The sequence below is a fragment of the Podarcis cretensis genome, assembly GCF_951804945.1.
Source record: "Podarcis cretensis genome assembly, chromosome: 1".
NCBI classification, from domain to species: Eukaryota; Metazoa; Chordata; class Lepidosauria; order Squamata; family Lacertidae; genus Podarcis; species Podarcis cretensis.
In genome coordinates, this window is record NC_137170.1 from 45,277,979 (window position 1) to 45,298,168 (window position 20,190).

Here is a 20,190-nt window from a genome sequence, read left to right on the forward strand (position 1 = left end):
GGCTGGGTCGGGCTTGGCCAAACCGGCTCCTTTTTTGCCTGCGAAGAGGTGACTTAGATGGGAGGGTGAAGCAAGGTCGGTCTGCCTCTGTTGGAAAGGAAGGTAACCGCCGCCTCTCCCTCCTCCTCCCTCTCCCTACAGGGGCGCTGAGGTCGAATCCTTAATCCCTCCTTCACCTGGTCTCGAGGTTCTCCTCTCCTCCGTCCTCCTTTTTCGTTTCGCGGTTTGGCCTGCCTAGGCCACCGTCGCCGCCGCGGCGGAATCTGGCTGGCTGGGATCTGTCAGCGTGAGTCCTGCGCCAGAAGGGATACAACAAGCGCAGCGGGCGGAGGGGCTGGAGCGTGGAAGCGAGAAGAGCGGTCGCCAGCCCGGAACCTGGCGAGGGGGAAACAGCTGAGCGAGGAGGAGGAGGAGGAGAGCCGTGACACGGCAGGCAGCCCTCTGGGAGGGTCCGGCTGAGGGAGAGCCTGGCAGCCTCCCCTGCACGGGCGCCCCGGCCACTTCCAGCCTCTCGGCTGTCAACTAGCAGGCGGTGGGGAAGCTGAGCAGGGCAGAGCCCGGCCCCCTTTCCCAGTCTCTCCTCCCCGCTAGCAATTTTTTTCCTCTCCCCCCCCCCTTTAAAATAAAAATCTGCAAGAGGAACTCCCGACCTTCCTCGTAGTTTTTGAATCCGCTGGCTGCCTCCCGCTCCCCCGCCTGCGTGCGGTCTGGATCCCTGCGAAGCGAGAGGCGAGAGAAGGAGTTCAGGGGAGGAGGAGGAGGAGGGCGCTTCGCGTGCGTTTTAAATCCCACCGTGGCTTTTTCTAAAAAGGAAAAATCGGCTGCATGGACGGGCAGCGGGCAGAGAAATCCCATTTAATCTCCTCTCGTTGCTCCGCAAAGCCTCTTCGCCAAGGTAACAAAGGTTGAGCCATGTAGTGGTTTTCTTTAAAAAAAAAAACCCCAACAAAACGGTTTGTGTCGTTGGCTTATTGTTAAGAAGGAAAAAAAAAATTGTCCTGAAGGTTTGAATTTGCCCCCTGAATAACGGTGGTTCAGAATGCGCTGGGAAAGGCTTTATGCGATGGTCGGGTATTTTTCGTCTTCGCGCATTTGCGGGCAGGAAGGTGGGGAGGAACAAAATTACCGCAAACTTCTGCCGAAAAATCTGGGTAGATTTGCCTCCCCGTCCCGAGGCTGTCATCAACCTGAGGTGCGGAAGGTTTTTTGGGCCTGACAATCTTGGCTGGTCGAGATTTTCTTCTTGATAAGTAAGGGGGCGGGGGGGTGTACGAAACAGTCGGCTATTTTAGACTTGGAAGATATCCGTTATGTTTAAAATCTAGGCTAAAAACGTTTGATCTAATGGCAGCAAGTTTCTTATTTGCCCAATGCATATGCAGCATCTGATGCCCATTCCTCAACATTATTTTAAAATCGTGAATACTGCAACAACGGGCAGTGGAAGGGGGCGGGGAGAGAAGGAGCCTAGCTTGGAGATGTGGTCCTGATCCTGCTATGCTATTCCCTTGCATGGATCTCTTCAAGGACTGCTTCAATTGTGGGGGACTAACTATTAAGATTGCTTTGGGGGTGGGGCGGGGGGAGGACTGGGTCAATGCTCTAACTTTAAATCCTGACATCTGTAGTGAACTGGTTATTACAGTGGTCTCCCCCACCGCTTTAAAGCTGTCTGGCTCTTTAAAGTGTGCTTCCTTACATATGGCGATGCTGGTGGGGAAAGGATTTTCCACAAATCCTGATGAAATTCAGTGACCTTTGATGCATGGCTTCTGCCATTCAGCCTCTATTAGAAAAAGCCGAGATGCACTTGAAGATGTGTTACTGGCTTATGTTAGCTTTGCTGTCTCTTCCCCTCTTTTCTTCCCCCAAAGGTCCATATTGATCCGAGTCTTTTGAACTGACAAAGGAAGTATCTGGAATAGTAGTAATACAAAAGCTGTCAGCAATTGTGCCCTGAAGCGGGAGCCTTATGATGAAGTGAAAAAGGGGAGTGCCCGCAATCCAGAGTCTCTGGACAGAAATGGCCCCCTTAACTCCTCTGGCGTGTTAACCCCTGACTGGGTGGAGGAGGAGGAAAGTGCTTGAGAAGGGGGGCAGGGCTACCTCCCCACGAAGGCTATGATGTCGGTTGAAGGCTCCACAATAACAAGCCGCATCAAGAACTTGCTTCGATCTCCTTCTATCAAGCTGCGAAGGAGCAAGCCAGGGAGCAAGCGGGAAGACATCAGTACAAAGGTGAGCGTTCCAACTGTTTTGCATCCTCCTGAAAGCCTCACCTTTGGCTAAATGCTCAGTTGTGTTGGGGATGTATAAGGTGGCCCTGAAATATTATGGAATAGCGGTGGTGCTTTCACCTGTTTTCCTGACCTGTGCGTAGCACAGCCAGCAAGACAATGATGGTCTTTTTCTGGGTGTGCCTAAAGGTTGCTTTCCCAAGCTGTATGTGCAAGAAGGTACTTTATGATGTGCTGCACATGGATAGGTATTGCAAGGCGATGAAGGCACTTCAGGATGTGCTGCACATGGATAGGTGTTGTAAGGCCCCCAGGCAATTGGAAGGGAAGAGAGGATGTAACACCTTTGGCTCTTCTCACACAAGGAAGGGTGGAACAAATGATTGTTTGGTTAAAACAAACCTTTCTTATGCCTTTTGGGGGCACCTCTCAAAAGCAACAAGTGTGTATGCTACCCTAATGTTTTTCAAGTATATTGTTATTGAAGCTTATGGTGTTACTTGACACATGACTGATTAAGTTTAATGAACAGGATTAAAAGTGTCAAGGAACTAAGCCTGTGTTAAGGCAGTGCATCCTTGAGATATAGCTGCCATAGTGGTACGTGTGCTCTCTGTCTCTCTCTCTCTTTCCTACTTGCTCTTTCTAGCAAAGGTTTTATGGCACATTCTTCAGTTTGCTGTCCTCAGATTAATGTAGGGCAGAAAGAGCCGTGGACTCTGTTCTCCTTCAGAGGATAAGCTTGTTTTAATTTGTGTGGACAGTAAAATAGGAACAACCAGCTTGGCCACATAGTGAATAATAATTAAAACTGGGGACTGGGATCCCAAATTCCTGGATGCTTTGTCATTGACTAATTGTATTGCATTAAGGAAAAACGTGCATACGAAACAGTGCCTCAGTTTTCCCATCTGTAAAATGAATGTAATTGCTCCTAATTATAACTAATTAGTGATGAATGCTTGCTTAAAGCACCTTGTACTTCTTGGACAGTTTTTGGCATGTCATGTAAGGTACTTTCTGTATTTAATAATTTTGCAGCTGACACTCTGCCTGTTTTCTCAGAATAATACATCCCAATAGGTGGATTTGTGCATGGGTTTGTTGCTGTATTATAAGAAGCTTTCCCAGTACCCATGGGAGAATATAAAATGAAAGCTGAAGTAAGCATACTCTTACTTCAGAGGTACAGCTTAAAATTGTTATGAAAGCTACGTTTCCTCTTCCAATGTCATTACTTGAATAGTGATTTCATGATAAGGCTTGCTTTCCCACCCCCTGCTCCATATACATAAATGGGGTTTATTTCTCAACGTTTTGTGGAAGGGCCTTCTTTTGTAGCCAACTGACCTTTGGTCTACTTGGTGCAAAAAATCCATTCTTCAAGCCCTCCTCCCTACTCAAGAGGTGTAAGCTCCACAGTACAATCTTCTGCATGTCTGCTCAAAAGATAAGCATATAGGATTTCAAACTGAAAGTAGCTTCCAGACAACCTGTTTTTTGAACAATCGTTCTGATTTGTTTGTGGGGAGGTTGATGTGATGTTACATAATCAACTGCTGTCCCACACTTTCCAGTGCATTATCTTGTCACTTTCCTTATCGCAAAAAGTATGGCTTGCTTTTATTTGTTTTGGAAGTGGGTATGTTGCATAGGTCCATTTTCATTGTGCCACCTGAATTTGCTGGAATGCGATTAAATTCCATCCTCAAAAAAAAACCAGCCTGGAAACACCTACAGTCATCAAAATCCAGTTTTGCAAAATTTAAAAGTATCCAGACTCTGCTTACTGTGCCCATGTGCTTTCAAGACATGCAGGGTTTCAAAAACGCTCTTTAGTGAGGCATACACCTTTCTAATATACTGTATTAGTGTTACTGTTTTTGCTAATGGGAGTTCCCTGGTCCTTAAGGGGAAACCATCTGTTTGTTCTCTTCTTCTTCCTTTTTTTCCTGATTATGTGGAAGTGCGGTAACTTCTTGGCTCTTTCTTTCTTACCCTGCAGTTGTCTGTGAAATGTGGATGCATCTGAAGTTAGTTTACAGTTCTCCTCCCTGTGAAGGAAACCAAGAAATGCATGCAAATTGCCTATGCAAGCTCATTTTGTTTGCTTGATTTATTGAATGCATGATTAGAAGTGGTATTTGCAATGCTATCAGTTTTGATTATTGTTCTGTGAACCTCCCTGAGACCTCTGGGTATAGGGCGGTATAGAAATTCAAATAATAATAATAATAAATAATGATGAGAACTTGAGATGGGCTAGCAACAAGATGTAAAAGTTAATTGTATACAGAAGCACACAGCACACAAGGGCTATGAATTGATCCCCCCTCCACATAGTCCCTTCTGAGCAACACATATACCACCTGTGATTATTGTAAAAGACAGGTATGATGGGATACCATAGGAATGGAGCTATCTTGTAGATGGGACAAAATGAGGAAAGCTATGAAATATAGCGTCCCCCGGTTGCTAGAGTCCTGGCCACCTCTTATCTCTGTAACCATGATAGTAAAAAATGTGCTCTTTCTAAAAAAAGAAGAGGTTAGGATACTCAGATTTTATGGGACGAATGCCTCCTGTTTTATCAAGACGTAATTTAACAAGAGGAGCGTGGGAAACTTCTTGAATGGCCGCGTCAAATGATGAGAAAGGCATTTAGAAATGTATATCCCGCCCTTTGCTGTTGCCGCTCCCATGACTTATTGCAATAGTAAATTTTACCTGTCCCCTGCTTCCCAGATGTCTAAGTGCAAAAGTGTGGTAACATTCTCCTCACTAGCTGGCTGGACAGTGCAACCAAGTTGTGATAGGTGCACTATTAGGGATGGGGGTGGCGCTGTGGTCTAAACCACTGAGCCTCTTGGGCTTGCCGATCAGAAGGTTGGTGGTTCAAATCTGCACAATGGGGTGAGCTCCCATTGCTCTGTCCCAACGTCTGCCAGCCTAGCATTTCGAAAGCATACCAATGCAAGTAGATAAATAGGTACCACTGTGGCGGGATGGTAAACGGTGTTTCTGTACACTCTGGCTTCTGTCACAGTTTCCCATTGTACCAGAATCTGTTTATTCATGGTGGCCACATGACCTGGAAAGCTGTCTGTGGACAAATGCCGGCTCCCTCGACCTGAAGCGAGATGAGCTGCACCCCATAGTCCCCTTTGACTGAAGCGAGATGAGCTGCACCCCATAGTCCCCTTTGACTGGACTGAACCATCCAGGGATACCTTTTTACCTTTAGGTGCACTATTGTAAATTACTACTTGGTAACTGATTACTACAGAATCCCAGTCCCACAGCTGTATCCTGTAGAATAATGGGCAAATGCTGGCAATCTGTAACCTCTACTTTGTGAAAATGATTTGCTTGAGGAAGGTGATGGGACAGGACCATCTTGTACAAATGTAACCTTGGAATTCCTTCCAGTTTTGCCTCTCTGAAGCGCAGTGTCATATTTCAGTGGGAGTAACAGGTATATTAATCATTGCTATTGGTTCCACCTGGAAAACTGCTGTTTGAAAAGCCTAATTCTCACTGAGGTGGAAAACTTGTGTCTTGGCTATACTTCAGACTACAGGAAAAGGCTGAGGTATTGACTGCTCCTCCAAACAAAAATAGATGATAATTACATAAAAAATAATAAACACAACTGTGTACACGTAGTAAAACAGATGTAAGGACATTTCTCCCCAATATCCTAGTTTTTAAAAAATATGCGGCATTTTATGTTTTTTACAGCCTGGTTTACTTCCTTGAAGAACAGTAATGTTAAGAGATTATCAGTTCATGAAACAGGATCCTCAGCATGCCTGATAATTCAAGTGATTTTCCTTAACACACTGCCTTTTCTTGCATATTGGTTAACGCTGCGGATGCTGTCAGCTGGGCAAACATGAAAACCATTTGAAAAGGAGAGTTGCAAGGTCCCAAGTTGGATATCTTAGCTTGAACAGAACTGATTTGACATAGTGAAGTTACCACTCCTGAACTGCTTCTTCCTGGGTCTTGCTGTTTGTCCTTCTCCATAGCCTCATGAGGGGAAAAGAGGCATCTCACTTGCTTCAGCCAGTGGTGGAGGCAATTAGACCCAGAGGAACATCTGCTCCTCCAGATGTTGCTGGACTCCAACTCCTCCCTGCTCCTGCTGGTGTTACCAATGTTGTAGTTGTAGTCCAGGAACATCTGGAGAGCCACAAGTTCCCCAACTCTTTTGTGTGAAATAAGAGCCAAAGGCCTATCTAATCCAGCATCCTGCTTCGACAGTGGCTAAGGGCATTTATTTATTTATTTAGGGTTGTATTCAGCACTAGCCCTACTTGAATAGACCTAATGAAATTAATGAACCTAAGTTAATCATGCCCATTAATGTCAGTGAGTCTACTTGGAGCAAAACTAGTATTTAATACCACTTCATTTAACATATCCTTCCTTATTGTCAGAAAAAAAAACCCTACGTGGTAAGTAATATAAAGGTAATAGCCCTCTCCTGCTGCTGTTACCAATCTTCAGAGGCACATTGCCTCTGATCATGTAGGTAGTATACAGTCATCATGACTAGCAGCCATTGATAGGCTTATTCTCCACAAATTTATCTTAATCTTAATGCTAACAAAGGTCCAGACTGTGTCCTGGTCTGGCAAACCATTTGAAAAAGGTCTTCTCTTTAATCACAATAATTTCTCAGATTGTCTTAGTTCAGTAAAACGGGGCAGCTTTGAGCAGATTGTGACTGGGTGCTGGTGACTATCTGAATTAGTGTACTGGCTAAGTCAGCTTTCAAAGATCAAGAATGTGGCATGTTTCTTTCAGGCCTGAAGGGCATCCTTCAGGCTTGATTGATCTTGATTTACTCAGTTTTCGACCTGGTAACTGAGTTGGTGTGTGTTTCATCTCCCGGTGTCCAAGCGCTGCGGCTTGTTTAGAGAAGGATGCTTCCTAATTAATGACGGGGTCTGCGGTGGCGAACTTCCCAGTCAGTGTGGTACCTTCTTTGTCTTCAAGAGGTTTTTTGGAAGATGATTAGAGAAACCTGTTTGTGGGTCTGAGGGAGACAGGGAAGGAAGATGAAGGGCTGTATTTTGGCCAACTGGCTCCCTTCCACAGTATCTTTAGAAGAGAAGCGGATGGGTTAAGCTTAAGCAGGACTCTCATGATTTAGGTGAAAACAATAATTTTGCAGGCGGTGTATATAAATAACATATGTGTCTCCTACTCGGACAAATGTAAGAAACGGGTGTTGGTTGCATTGACCTCTAGGCATATGTACAAAAGCCTGCAAAAGTATTTTCCCCCCAAAGCCAGGTCTTGGACCTTAATGTTTCTTAAACTACCACAGAATTACTGGATTGGACCCAGCAGAGACAAATTGTTTGAAGTCATAGCTTACACTGCTGTATGATTTCAAACTTTAGTGTGAGTTGGGTAGGAAGGTGCCAAGGCCTACTCTTGACTATGTCAAAATATCACAACAAAAAAGTAGTGGGTATTGAGAACTTTTGTTAGGTTATTTTTCTTTATGCCCCAGGATAACTAATGTTGGCACCTGTCTGTCTCTAGAGACAATGGAGTGCACCTTTGGGGATGAAGTCAGACCGCTGCATTAGCAGCACTGAAGTGATCTCCCCGGGCACAAGCCTAGGCAGTGCGTGTGGAGGTCCTGGGCCACCCAAATGACAAGACCACGCCCCCCTCACTGATGTGGTCCAAAGGGAAGCAGAGGAATATGTTTGACACCAGCTTGGCTGCAGGAGTTGCTGGAAGGAGGTGTACATGGCACCGTTTGGTCATTTAAGGGACTCTACTCTGGATTTGCATCAGCTTTACTCTTTATCCTTTTCTTCTCCCATAGATATCCTGCAAGGCAGCGGAGGTTTAGGATCAGAGTTTTCTTTCTCCTAGATAGCAATGTTATCAATGCAGATCAAGCAGTTGCCATGCCCCTTTGACTTCTTTGAAGTTGTTAATGAATTTGTGCCGTTGGACATAGGCCCGTTCTGTACACAATATATTTGGTGATGCTAGTTGCTAATGGAAGGCCCATGACTTCTCCCAGCAGTGAAGTCTGAATAGTTGAAAGAGAAAATGGAGTGCAATTCAGTGATTTAAGAATTAAGATTATAGGTGGCAGGCTGATTTGTGTTCAAGCAATTCCTTGAATGTTCCAGTTAAGAAGCCCAACTCCTCAAAGTGCAGCTTCAGTAAGTTTTGACTTAATGTGATTAAAATGAAATCTCTTGGACAGAGCCAAATGTTATAATGTCAGCTAGAAAGCTTTGAGTTCAGCCTTCCTAAGCCCTACAGTGGAAATGATTAGGACAGTAGAATGTTCTTAAAAGTCCCAGCCTTGATTATTCTGATTCTCTTAACTCAGGTTGTTTGTGACCTGGTCTGTGCATGCAGCTGAATGAGGTGGGAGCAATATGAAGTGGGAGAATGGACCCTGACACTGAGGTGGCAAGTGGATTGTGCAATTTTTGAATGATTTGCTTTAAGTGAAAAAATAGTGAAACAGAGAGGGTCTAGCCTGTGCCATTCTTTTCCTGAATGCTACTGAGTAGACATGAATAGGATTGTGCTTACAGTTATCCCATGAGGGGATGTGGCATTTAGCAGAAGAAAGGATGCCCACCAGAGGTGGTTTTAGGGCAGTGCCACCAGTTCGCCAGCACTGGGCACACAGCCTTCTCATAGCCAGATAATTGCTTACCCAACTGACAGGGTCCTAGAGCCCTCCTCACTCCTTCCCAAAGCCTGATGCCTCTTACTTGGCTTTGGGAAGGGAAGGCCAGGGCTGGAGAGGGCATCAAATTTTGGCTTCACACAGGGCATCACATCACCAAGATCCACCCCTGTGCCAATCCCAATGGCTCATTCATTGGCTGCATAGCCAGTAATCTTGTGTATGTAGATGAGGAGGACAAGTTCAGAATTCTCCAGGTGTGTAATGACTTATGGACTATGTGAAGATGTTGGGCTGAGGTGATGGTTCTTCCCAGACCAAGGAGTCAGAACAGAGGAGGGGCGGTTATAAGTGAGTGTAGTGCCGTGGCCTCTCCATATGAGGCACAGTGGTACCTCGGGTTAAGAACTTAATTTGTTCTTAACCTGAAACTGTTCTTAACCTGAGGTACCACTTTAGCTAATGGGGCCTCCTGCTGCACCACTGCTGTGTAATTTCTGTTCTCATCCTGAAGCAAAGTTCTTAACCCGAGGTACTATTTCTGGGTTAGCAGAGTCTGTAACCAAAAGTGTCTAACCTGAAGCATCTAACCTAAAGCGTCTAACCTAAATCGTCTGTAACCCGAGGTACCACTGTACAGTTTAGATCATGGACTGTTAGTGCAGGGATCTGTCACTAGGCTGTTTCAAAAAGTCATAGTAGGGTAAGGGATGGGGAGGAAATTCTGTTCACTTTGCATTTAAAGACAAGCCTACCAAATCCACACTTTCTGTGACAATACATGAACCAAACCAAAGACATCCTTTGTAATATGCCATTTTCTGAATTTTGCAATTTGGTTCTCCAGCCAAGTGATGTGTACTAACATGCATATACAAAGCTTAATAATAATAATATACTTGGGTAAAGTGTCCGTAGAATGCATACATTTATGAAAGCAGCATACAAAATGTGTTATGTTAGTGAAGGGCGCTTGGGAAAATGTATAGATTAGGCATATTTGCATATAGAAATGTGTGTGATGATGAATTATCTGTTGAATTTACATGAGAAATTCATAAAATAAATCATAAACTGTTGTGGAAATGTGGAGAACTGAATTTAAGATTGGAAAAATGAAAAACTGAAAGAAACCAAGGGATAGCTTAGTTGGTTAGAGCACAGGGCTGATGACGCCAAAGCTGCATATTTCTGCATAGCAGGGGGTTGGACTATATGATACTCAGGATTCCTTCCAACTCTATGATTCTATGATCTATGATCTGACAGATTCACCTTACTCTAAAATAGGCTGGGCTAAGCCAGCCACATACATATGTAAGTACCTAGAAAAGCTTTGCTATTCCATCCAGCATCCTTGTCAGAGATTAATGGGTTAATCCTTTAAAGAACAGAAAAGTGGGGTGAGATAAATTGGCTACCCTGTGGAGCAGACAACCTGTTAGTGGAAAGGAGGAAGAAACAGTCCTGGATTGAAGACAATTCTTGAATGAGGACCTGGAGGAAGTAAATTCACAAAAGATCTCTTGAATGTGCATATAATAGAGTGCTTTCCAAAACTAAATGACTGTAATAACAATGTGTCTGTACACCCCTTGTATCCAAAACCTGAATTTTGTTTATGCTTTTTGATATGAAAAGGCCTTTCTCATTGTCTTTGCTTTCCTTGAGTCATCAGGAAATATTTATAGTAGAGGAATACTGCTTTTGTTCCTAAACTTGTATACCTGGGCTCTCTCAAAAGTTAGAGTCCTTCCTGTGATCAAAAGTTCATTTGAATTCATTGGGGGAAGGATCTGACATTCTCTCTGAGCTTTCTGTGCAGGATGAGTTGGAGGTGTCTCCAAGTAAATATCCACCCTGTGAAAACTGAGCTTGCATAGCCATGTGAGAGTAGTCAAAAACTTTAATCTGCCATAGGAAAGTTAAAAAGACATGCAGCCATCATCTCAAGACTCTACAATGATTACGGTTTATCTTCATGTATAGGAGGTATTGGGGTTTAGTGCCTTAAATCTATGTACAGAATGTTATTTGACTGATGCTTTCCACAAAGGTCTATCAGTATTACGGGAAGGGGAAAATCAGTCAAACCCACAAAATCTTCATGCCAAGCAAGGAGGACGGTGATGTTCACTAACAGCTTGGATGCAGAGACCATGAATAATGCACCCAGACTGGGTCATCTGCCATGGGAGTTTTAGTGATTGTCATTGGCTAGGGGTGACTATGTGCTTGGATTGCATATTTGGGTATTCACTTTAGTCACTTTAGTCTTATACGATATGGTGTTTACTTTCGTCCACACACATACTGTTCTCAGAAGTTCATGGCAGTAGAAGTAATGAACATGCCCCTGGTGCTTGTTGGTACGTTATGCTGCTTGTGCTTTGTTTATGGTTTCACTGCCCTCCCTTCAATGTGTTGGGTTGCGGGGTTTGTAACAATAAACCTGGCACCCTGTCTTTACTAAGGCTTAGAAGTGATGCAATTGCAGTATTAAAATTTAAATTACTTTGCTTCCATTTTTGTAGGCCTTGGTTGCATGCACACACCATACATTTGAAGCACACCCTCCTTACACCTCAAAGAATCCCCTGAACTGTAATTTGCCTCCTAAAGAGGTACAATTCCTAGCACACTTATCAAACTACAGTTCCCAGGTTTACTTTAGATGGGGGAGTGTACTTTAAGTATATGGTATGTACCTCAGTGACCTAGACTGGCTTGGTATAATTCTCCTTTTCTGGCTGCTATCATGTGGAATTTGGGCTGCCTGGTAGAAATGGCATAACTACTGTTTTTCCTTCCAAAGCCCAGTGATAGGTGTGAGAGAATAAAAAAGCATGATGGGTACAAGTTGTTTTCTTGATTTCCTTGATCCAGTAGAGAGGAGGCTGCAGCTCAGTAGTGGAGTTTGAGAAGCATGTCTCTAAAAACTTTTGAGACCAACAATTAAAAATCTTTGATGGCACCAGAAGCAAGAAACCAGCTAGGGAAGTGGCTAGACCATTAGATAAGAAAGGAATTAAAAGTGTGCTAAAGAGGATAAAGAAAATGCCAAAAAGCTGAAAGATGATGGGGATGCCCACCAATTTGAATAGCTTCCAAGGTGGACAGATGTATCAATGGCTCCAAGTCATGATTATGACTACATTATTGACAGGATCAGAAATGCCATGTTGCTGATTGCCAGTTGTTGGGGATTGCAAATGGGAGAGTGCTATTGAGTTCATGGCCTGCTTATGGACTACACACACACACACACACACACACACACACACACACACCTTCCTGTTTCCATTGTGGGAAGCAGGATGTTCAACCAGATGATCCAGCAGGACTCTTATGTAGAGCACATGCCTGCAAGCATAAAGTACACTCCCTAGCATCATTATTTTAAAAAGAGATCTTGGGTAGCAGAGCTATGAGAGGCATCTACAGAAGACCTTGTGGATTCACTGCTGGTTTGGATAGACAGTTCTGGGTTTTATGAAATACAGGTAGTGGTCACCATCTCATGTTATAAGGCAGCTGTTTATGTAATGTAGCTGAATTCTAATAGAAGAGGTGTCCTAATGACTGAAACGAAGATCATGGCTACTGGTCCCATCACCTCCTGGCAAATAGAAGGGGAAGAAATGGAGGCAGTGAGAGATTTTACTTTCTTGGGCTCCATGATCACTGCAGATGGTGACAGCAGTCACGAAATTAAAAGACGCCTGCTTCTTGGGAAAAGGGCAATGACAGGCCTAGACAGCATCTTGAGAAGTAGAGACATCACCTTGCCAACAAAGGTCCGTATAGTTAAAGCTATGGTTTTCCCAGTAGTGATGTATGGAAGTGAGAGCTGGACCATAAAGAAGGCTGATCGCCGAAGAATTGATGCTTTTGAATTATGGTGCTGGAGGAGACTCTTGAGAGTCCCATGGACTGCAAGAAGATCAAACCTCTCCATTCTGAAGGAAATCAGCCCTGAGTGCTCACTGGAAGGACAGATTGTGAAGCTGAGGCTCCAGTACTTTGGCCACCTCATGAGAAGAGAAGACTCCCTGGAGAAGACCCTGATGTTGGGAAAGATGGAGGGCACAAGGAGAAGGGGGCGACAGAGGACGAGATGGTTGGATAGTGTTTTCGAGGTTACCAGCATGAGTCTGACCAAGCTGCGGGGGGCAGTGGAGGACAGGAGTGCCTGGCGTTCTCTGGTCCATGGGGTCACGAAGAGTCGGACACGACTAAACGACTAAACAACAACAACAATGACTGAAACAGATAAAGTATGAAAATATTAATACTGGTTTAAGGTTCAAGGATTTGTGGGTGCAAAGGTACCCATAATTTCTAGGATTAGAAAATGTTAGAGATTACTAAATGCTGTGAGTCTTCACCTGTGCTGCAGACCAAGCAGTGTGAAAATGCAGGCTGGACTGAAGAAGAGGGGTTGTAAAAGTAACAGTGTACTAACAAATAATTCCTGCACCACATTGCCGTTAATATTATGAGCCAGACAGGAGCCAGAGCTGAAAAGAGAGATCAAATATCTCGCCAACGGTAAGGTTAAAACTATGTTTTTTAAGTTTACAAGACAGTTCCTCAAGTCACTAAGCCACAAATCATGTCCACTGTCACTGACTAAACTAGTGGTCACTTGGGGGGGGGGTTGGATTATTAGTGTTACCTCCTTGTCTTCAATGTTAGGGGGTGGGATTTATCTGTGAAAGGGAATCATAAAATCAGTACCTACAGGTGCTGTGAAAGATGGAGTCGCTGCACTTTGATGGTGTTAGCGCTCAGGTGTGGAAGAAATTGGCATCTTATGAAGATGAATGGCACCCTGTGGGATTTCCTGCCTTTCAAACCTGATACAGTATATGGTTATGAATTTGTGGTGGAGGGCAGACTCCCCATAATCCTAAATTTAGTAAAGAGGTAGAATTTTGCCGATTTTCAGAAAATGAAGGGAAGTTGCCAGGCCAGTGAAAAATACTGACTGAACCAGTTCTCCTGTTCAGGAGACTGCTGATAGTGATGCTGTTAAGAACCCAAGGAGAACTAAGTCCAGGGCCATTAAGAACAATTGACCTTGAAGATGCTGTCCTTTCCTCAGCTGAGAAGTGGAGAGAAACAGAAGAATTGAGAGAGGGGAGGTTGCCTGGGTAATAGGGGTGTGTGATGTCACCACAGGAAAGGAGGGTGTTCTTTTACAACCGAGGTTTTGGGAGCAGGGGGTTCTGGGAAGAAGGAGCAGGAAGTGGGCAGAAATCCATGCGCACTGGATGGAAGAGGCTGCACTGAGAGACCAGGGGCCATGACGTGCTACTGCTTTGAACCCAAGCTTGCTGAAGCTATGAAAGGAGCCATATGGAACACTTGTGGGACACTCGTCTACATTGTGCCACCTTTCTAAGGAACATAAACCCTTGTTAACTGTCAAGACCCCTGCACACTTGCTACTGCTCAGCAGAGACGGGGATTGCCTGTAACCCTATGTTCTCAATGTGTTTCTTTTTCTAAAAGTTTTATCTTTGTATATAATTAGTCCAGTTCCCATTATCTAGAACACTGAGCAGGGGCATTCCACACTGCAAACTTTTGTTGCAGGTGCGAGTTGTGCACTTAAAATACTAGGCCTTCCTTAACTGGCAACTAGTTTGATGACCCCCAAATTACAATAGTTGTAGTGGTTACAGAGTTGCGCTGCAGCCCAAATATAAAATGATGACGACTAGGTTTTCTCATGTTTTGCATCTTTGAGGGAATCTTGTGGGTTTTTTTTTGTGGTGTATAGGTCTGTTTGGCGCTAAGATTTTTTGCCTGTGGTATTAGGGAAATGGAAATACTGGTATATATTATTCCAGAGGTTTTCAACCTTTCTGAGTCCACAGCTCCCTTGACCAACTACATTCTTTTGGTGGCACCCCTGAGGGCCTCAGGAGCCCAGTTAGGTCACCTCTTGGCTGCAAAGTTATCAGTTTCTCACCCTTTTTCGAACCCCCTCCCTTGTGGAGTGTTCCCTCGGTCTCCTCTCCTCTCCCCTCTCCTTGGGAGTCCTCTGAGCAGCTCTCTGGGGTGAGAAAGACTGAAACCCTGTAGTGCCTTCCAGTCAGTGTAGATGATCCTGAGCTATAGGGACCTTTCTTGGTATAACTGTCTGCTCCTATAAACTCTAATCAACGAAAGCCTACCAGGCCATCGTATTACAAAGTAATCCATTACAATTGCAAGTATTCTGCTGCTTTATAATTCTTATAAGCAACTCCAAATTGCCACAAGACAAGACATTTCCTAAAACCCTGAGCTGCTTCTCAGCCTGGATCTCGGCTTCCATCTTCTTCCAGCACTGGGAGGCGGGGATAATCTCTCACCGATAATCCCTTTACTGTGCTGTTTGTCCCTCTTGGCGGTAAGCCGTAGAGATGCACTTTGTAGACGGCCTTTGGGAGGGTGAAGGAAAGGGCTGGAGGCAGCTGGCAGGGGTGAAGCATAAAGGCAGGAGGAAGGCTTTCCACTTCGGAAAAGGGCCTTCTACTCTGGTTCTATTCCCATTAAAAAACCTCAAAGAATCCCATAAAAATTGAGGGTTCAGTGAGTGAAGTTTTGGCATCCTGTTGTGTTCTCTCCCTTCCTGACTGCTGTCTGCAAATGCAGCATTCAAACATTTTATTGAATTAACTGTCCATTCTAGGTAGGCAGCATTGCAAAGCATTAGGTGATTTTTTATTAATCTACTGCTGGAGACCGTTTTTTTCATGCCAGATACTTCAAAACTAATCTCAGAGCTATGTTTTGTTGGGAATACTTTGGGATCTTTATTAATTTAGTGAAGGAGAATATTAGTTATTATTAAGTGTATTTTTTAAAAAAGTATTGTTTGAATACTGTTCTCCCCCCCCGTGTGTGTGTACCAACTAATCTCAAAGGCACAGAATTTGGCTGCAGTCACTTTTTTTATAAAAGCAAAATGTGTGATGATCTGCTTCTGTGTTCCATGCCCCCCGCCCCCCAGTACTGGTGTCTTGATGTGATGTATTCTGTGAAGCAAGAACTTATGCAAGAGCGTGATCTTGTTGTATCCCTTCTGAAAACGTCCTGTTTGCCAGGGTGTGTCTTTTTTACTATTTGACATTTGCTCTGGGCTGCTTTCCACAAATGGCTTGCCAGTCGTTTGTTTTTTTTAAAGGGGAGGGAACTACCTAAAAATTCTAGTTTAGATTATGAAACACCTAACTTGCTCCAAGACATTGTCCCACAACTATTCTATTAATTGCTTTTTAAGTATTGTTTCTCTGATGTTTTATTTTTGTTGATTCATATGTGCAAGGTTTTAATAATTGTGATAACAACACCTTTGTTTTTTTTAATAGATATTTATTAGAATTTCCAAATTAATACAAAAAGCCAACAAAAAACAAAAATGCACAAAAAATAACGAAAATACAAAAATACACAGTTAAAAAAAAGAACAAAACAAATATAATTTCCATTACTTATTTCCATTAACTTGTTTCCCAGACCTCCTCTCACCTCCCCCTTTTGTATTCCAGTTCAAATTCTTAACTCAGCAAATCCTTATTATAACTTATTATAACTTATTTTAACTTATTGCTCAACCTTTACATTACAGCTGGTAACCACTTAATTTCTGTCCAACATCATTCTAACATTCATTAATTTTACAATATTTCTGCAAATAGTCTTTAAATTTCTTCCAGTCTTCTTCCGCCGACTCTTTTCCCTGGTCTCGGATTCTGCCAGTCATTTCTGCCAGTCCCATATAGTCGATTATCTTCATCTGCCATTCTTCCAGAGTGGGTAGATCTTGTGTCTTGATAACAACACACCTTTGAGACTTGTTGTTGTTGTTGTGGAAAGTGGGCTAGAAATAGTCCAACCACTTTCCAAGAAAATGAGGTTGAAATCTACCCTGGAGGTTACTACTGTTCATTGCAGAATTTACACAGAAGCGGACCTATTGTCACTTACACAGTATTAAGCAATAGCCTCCTATTTCAGCCACTTACCATTTACAATTTGCCTATTGGGGTAAAAAAAAATAGTCCCATCCCATCCATGTAGTTTTCAAGCAAAAACCAACCCAAGGAAGCAGACTGACAGTAGGCACGTGGTGTTATTTTGGGATGTTTTGCCAGCCTGAGACACATTTAAATTGGTTTGGGGGTAGAAAAATGCCCCATAAAACTGGCCATATATTTCAGTTTCATATTTTATTGGTAGACACTTGGGGCAGAAAACTACCCTGCAAAACTATCTGCGCCCAATCTTTTAGTTTTATTGGAATATATATTTAGGGTTAAACCACAGAGCCTAGGACTTGTTGATCAGAAGGTTGGCGGTTCGAATCCCCGCGACGGGGTGAGCTCCCGTTGCTCGGTCCCTGCTCCTGCCAACCGAGCAGTTCGAAAGCACATCAAAGTGCAAGTAGATAAATAGGTACCGCTCCGGCGGGAAGGTAAATGACGTTACTGTGCGCTGCTCTGGTTCGCCAGAAGCGGCTTAGTCATGCTGGCCACATGACCCGGAAGCTGTACGCTGGCTCCCTTGGCCAATAAAGCGAGATGAGCGCCACAACCCCAGAGTCAGCCATGACTGGAACTAATGGTCAGGAGTCCATTTACCTAAATGCATTTATATTGTAGTCCAACACTCACCATACTTAAATTATGCAAAAAGGAAAAAAGAAAGAAAGAAAGAAAGGAAGGAAGGAAAGTTTCAGCTATCATTCCAGCCACTATATCTCTCAGAAGGGTCTAGTCAATGCTATGGGTTTGTTAGTCAGTTTCTGAACCCATAGCCTCTACAAGCATTGTGAGGCAATGGCTCCATACAGTGGTACCTTGGTTCTCAAACTTAATCCGTTCCAGAACTCCATTCCAAAACCAAGGTGCGCTTTCTCATAGAAAGTAAAGCAAAATGGAATAATCCGTTCCAGACTTTTAAAGACAACCCCTAAAACAGCAATTTAACATGAATTTTACTATCTAACGAGACCATTGATCCATAAAATAAAAGCAATAATGAATGTACTTCATTATGTACTAAAATAAATAAGACAGTATTGTAGATGATAAAAAATAAAATTAATTTTTTTATTACCTGCACTGATGATAGTCATTGTTTGGATGGGGAGTTTTTATCCATTTTCGCAGTCACACAATCAATCAATCAGTAGCTGAACTGGGTTTCACACAGTCACAAAAACGAATTAACCGAAAAAGCCTCAAAAACAAAAATGCAAAATAAATAGCAAAAACAAAAGTGCCAAACTTATTCTGTTCCGGAAGTCCATTTGACTTCCGAAACGTTCAAAACCCAAGGCGCAGCTTCTGATTGGTGCAGGTGCCCTGGAAACAATAGCCGACAACCGTTTCCGAAAAAACATTCAAAAACCGGAACACTTACATCTGGGTTTTCGGAGTTTGGGAACCAAGGCGTTGGAGTACCAAGGCGTTTGAGAACCAAGGTACCACTGTACTTTAAAGTGACATGAGTTCTGTGATTGGAATACTTGGGGTCTTTTTTCTTTTATTAGTGAGGTTGTGGACTGAGCCATGTGTGCTATTAAGTTTTACTCCTAGGAGAAAATATCGGCTGTGAGCAGGGCTGACTTATAGCATGGAGGGAAAGCTCCCAGTCAAGATCTGGTTTGACTGTCAGAATGAATGTAATTTATTATAATGTTTGTGGTAGTCCTGCATGCCTTTGGCTGTTTGAACAGGCGCTTGCTTTTAAGAGACGATGCAATCTACTAAAAAAATAAACCCTGTTAAATCAATGAATGAGAATTACTCCCAGGTAAACATGTATGAGGTTGTTACCTGAATCATGTCACTTATTTCTGTTGTCCCAGTTACTTGATAAATTTTGTGATTCTCTGTTTATGACGTTTTTTAATGTACTTTGCTTTGAGAATGTTTGTTGAAAGGTGGTTTATACAGTCTTCTTGTGCATCCTAACTATTGAAGTGAGGCTGCCAGATGCAATACTATACAGTACTGATCCTTGTGCCTTAAATAGCTGTGAAGCAGGGAACATTTTGTTAAATGCAACACTACACACCATTGCAAAAAGGATGAGAGAAGCTGCCCCCAATAAAACTATCTCTTCTGAACGAGTAGTAAAATGACCGCAGTCCTCCCATGTAGAGTCTAATAACTACTGAATATCATCAAGTATGTAATTTTTAACAAAAGTTGGGATAGGTTTCTTTCCTGTGTTTGCATGTGGGATCTAAAACAATAGACAAGTGTAGACTTGAAAGTGGCATGCCTCATAATCTCAGATTAGTTCAAACAGACGATCTTTAGGGATTGCTCTTCTAGCTAATTGCCTTTTTAATTAAAGATCTTATTTTTACTAAAAGTTCCTTTCTAAAACATATATAATTAGAATGTCCCCAGCCTGCTCGTAATGTTTTTGTAGATTGTTAGACACTTTGTGCACTTTCAGACTGTAACTATTTTCAGGTGGGATTCAAATGAAGGTTGTGTAAGTATAGTTGATTGTGAAGGCTTTCGCAACAGACCCACTTTCACAAAAGCTCAGACTTTGGTAAGTGAAGGGGAAATGCACTTGAAAGTTTGGGATAGCACTTCCTTTGATGCAACATCATCTCTAACCGACACTCAAACAAATTGGAATGAATGTTCAATAAATAGCCAACATTGCCTAATCTTCTTGCAAACAAATGAATGCTCAATAAACAGTTGCCTGAAAGCACCCTTGGTGCTTCCAAAAGTAACTATTGTTTATTCATTTCATTTCTATACCGCTTTCTATTTTTAAGAAAAATATTATAACCTACATTAAAACATCAAATAAAACAATCCAGAATAAAACATTGCTGAAGAAAGTCAAATATAAAGTATACATTCAGAGCAACATAATTAACAAGAAACCAAAATATTATCTTAAAGTTTTCAAAATAAAACGTTACAAAAGGAGGTCAACTACAAAATGCATATTTAATGCAACAAAGTTAACAAAAGGTTCCTTATGCATTTCATAAGAAAACTTTAATAAAGGAGGTCAAATATAAAATGCACATTTAAAACAGCATAATTAGCAAGGGAATAAAATATTATCATAAGCATAGAAGGTATCTGCTGCCATTGCTGCCAGTCCTGTCAATGGTGGTTCATGCTGAGCGGTTGTGGAAGCTTAGGCTCAGTGAACTGGGCCTGACTAAGAAACAGCCAAGATCGTGATGTTTCTTATAATAAGGTTTGTTGCCAAATTACTTTAAACCTGGAA

The 20,190-nt window shown here is 42.8% G+C and overlaps 1 protein-coding gene across 5 annotated transcripts in view; it reads left to right on the plus strand.

Annotated features, from left to right (window-relative positions):
- Nucleotides 1–296: 296 nt before the first annotated feature.
- MAPKBP1 (mitogen-activated protein kinase binding protein 1) overlaps nucleotides 297–20,190 on the plus strand; it is a 124,445-nt gene continuing 104,551 nt past the window's right edge. For 3 of the 5 annotated variants that reach the window (XM_079964250.1, XM_079964253.1, XM_079964251.1), the window contains exons 1-2: nucleotides 297–895; nucleotides 1,875–2,238. In XM_079964250.1, the coding sequence (XP_079820376.1) occupies nucleotides 2,122–2,238 (117 nt within the window). In that variant the 5' untranslated portion in view covers nucleotides 297–895; nucleotides 1,875–2,121. The remainder of the gene's footprint in view (nucleotides 896–1,874; nucleotides 2,239–20,190) is intronic. The other 2 variants (XM_079964252.1, XM_079964254.1) reach the window with 1 other exon arrangement.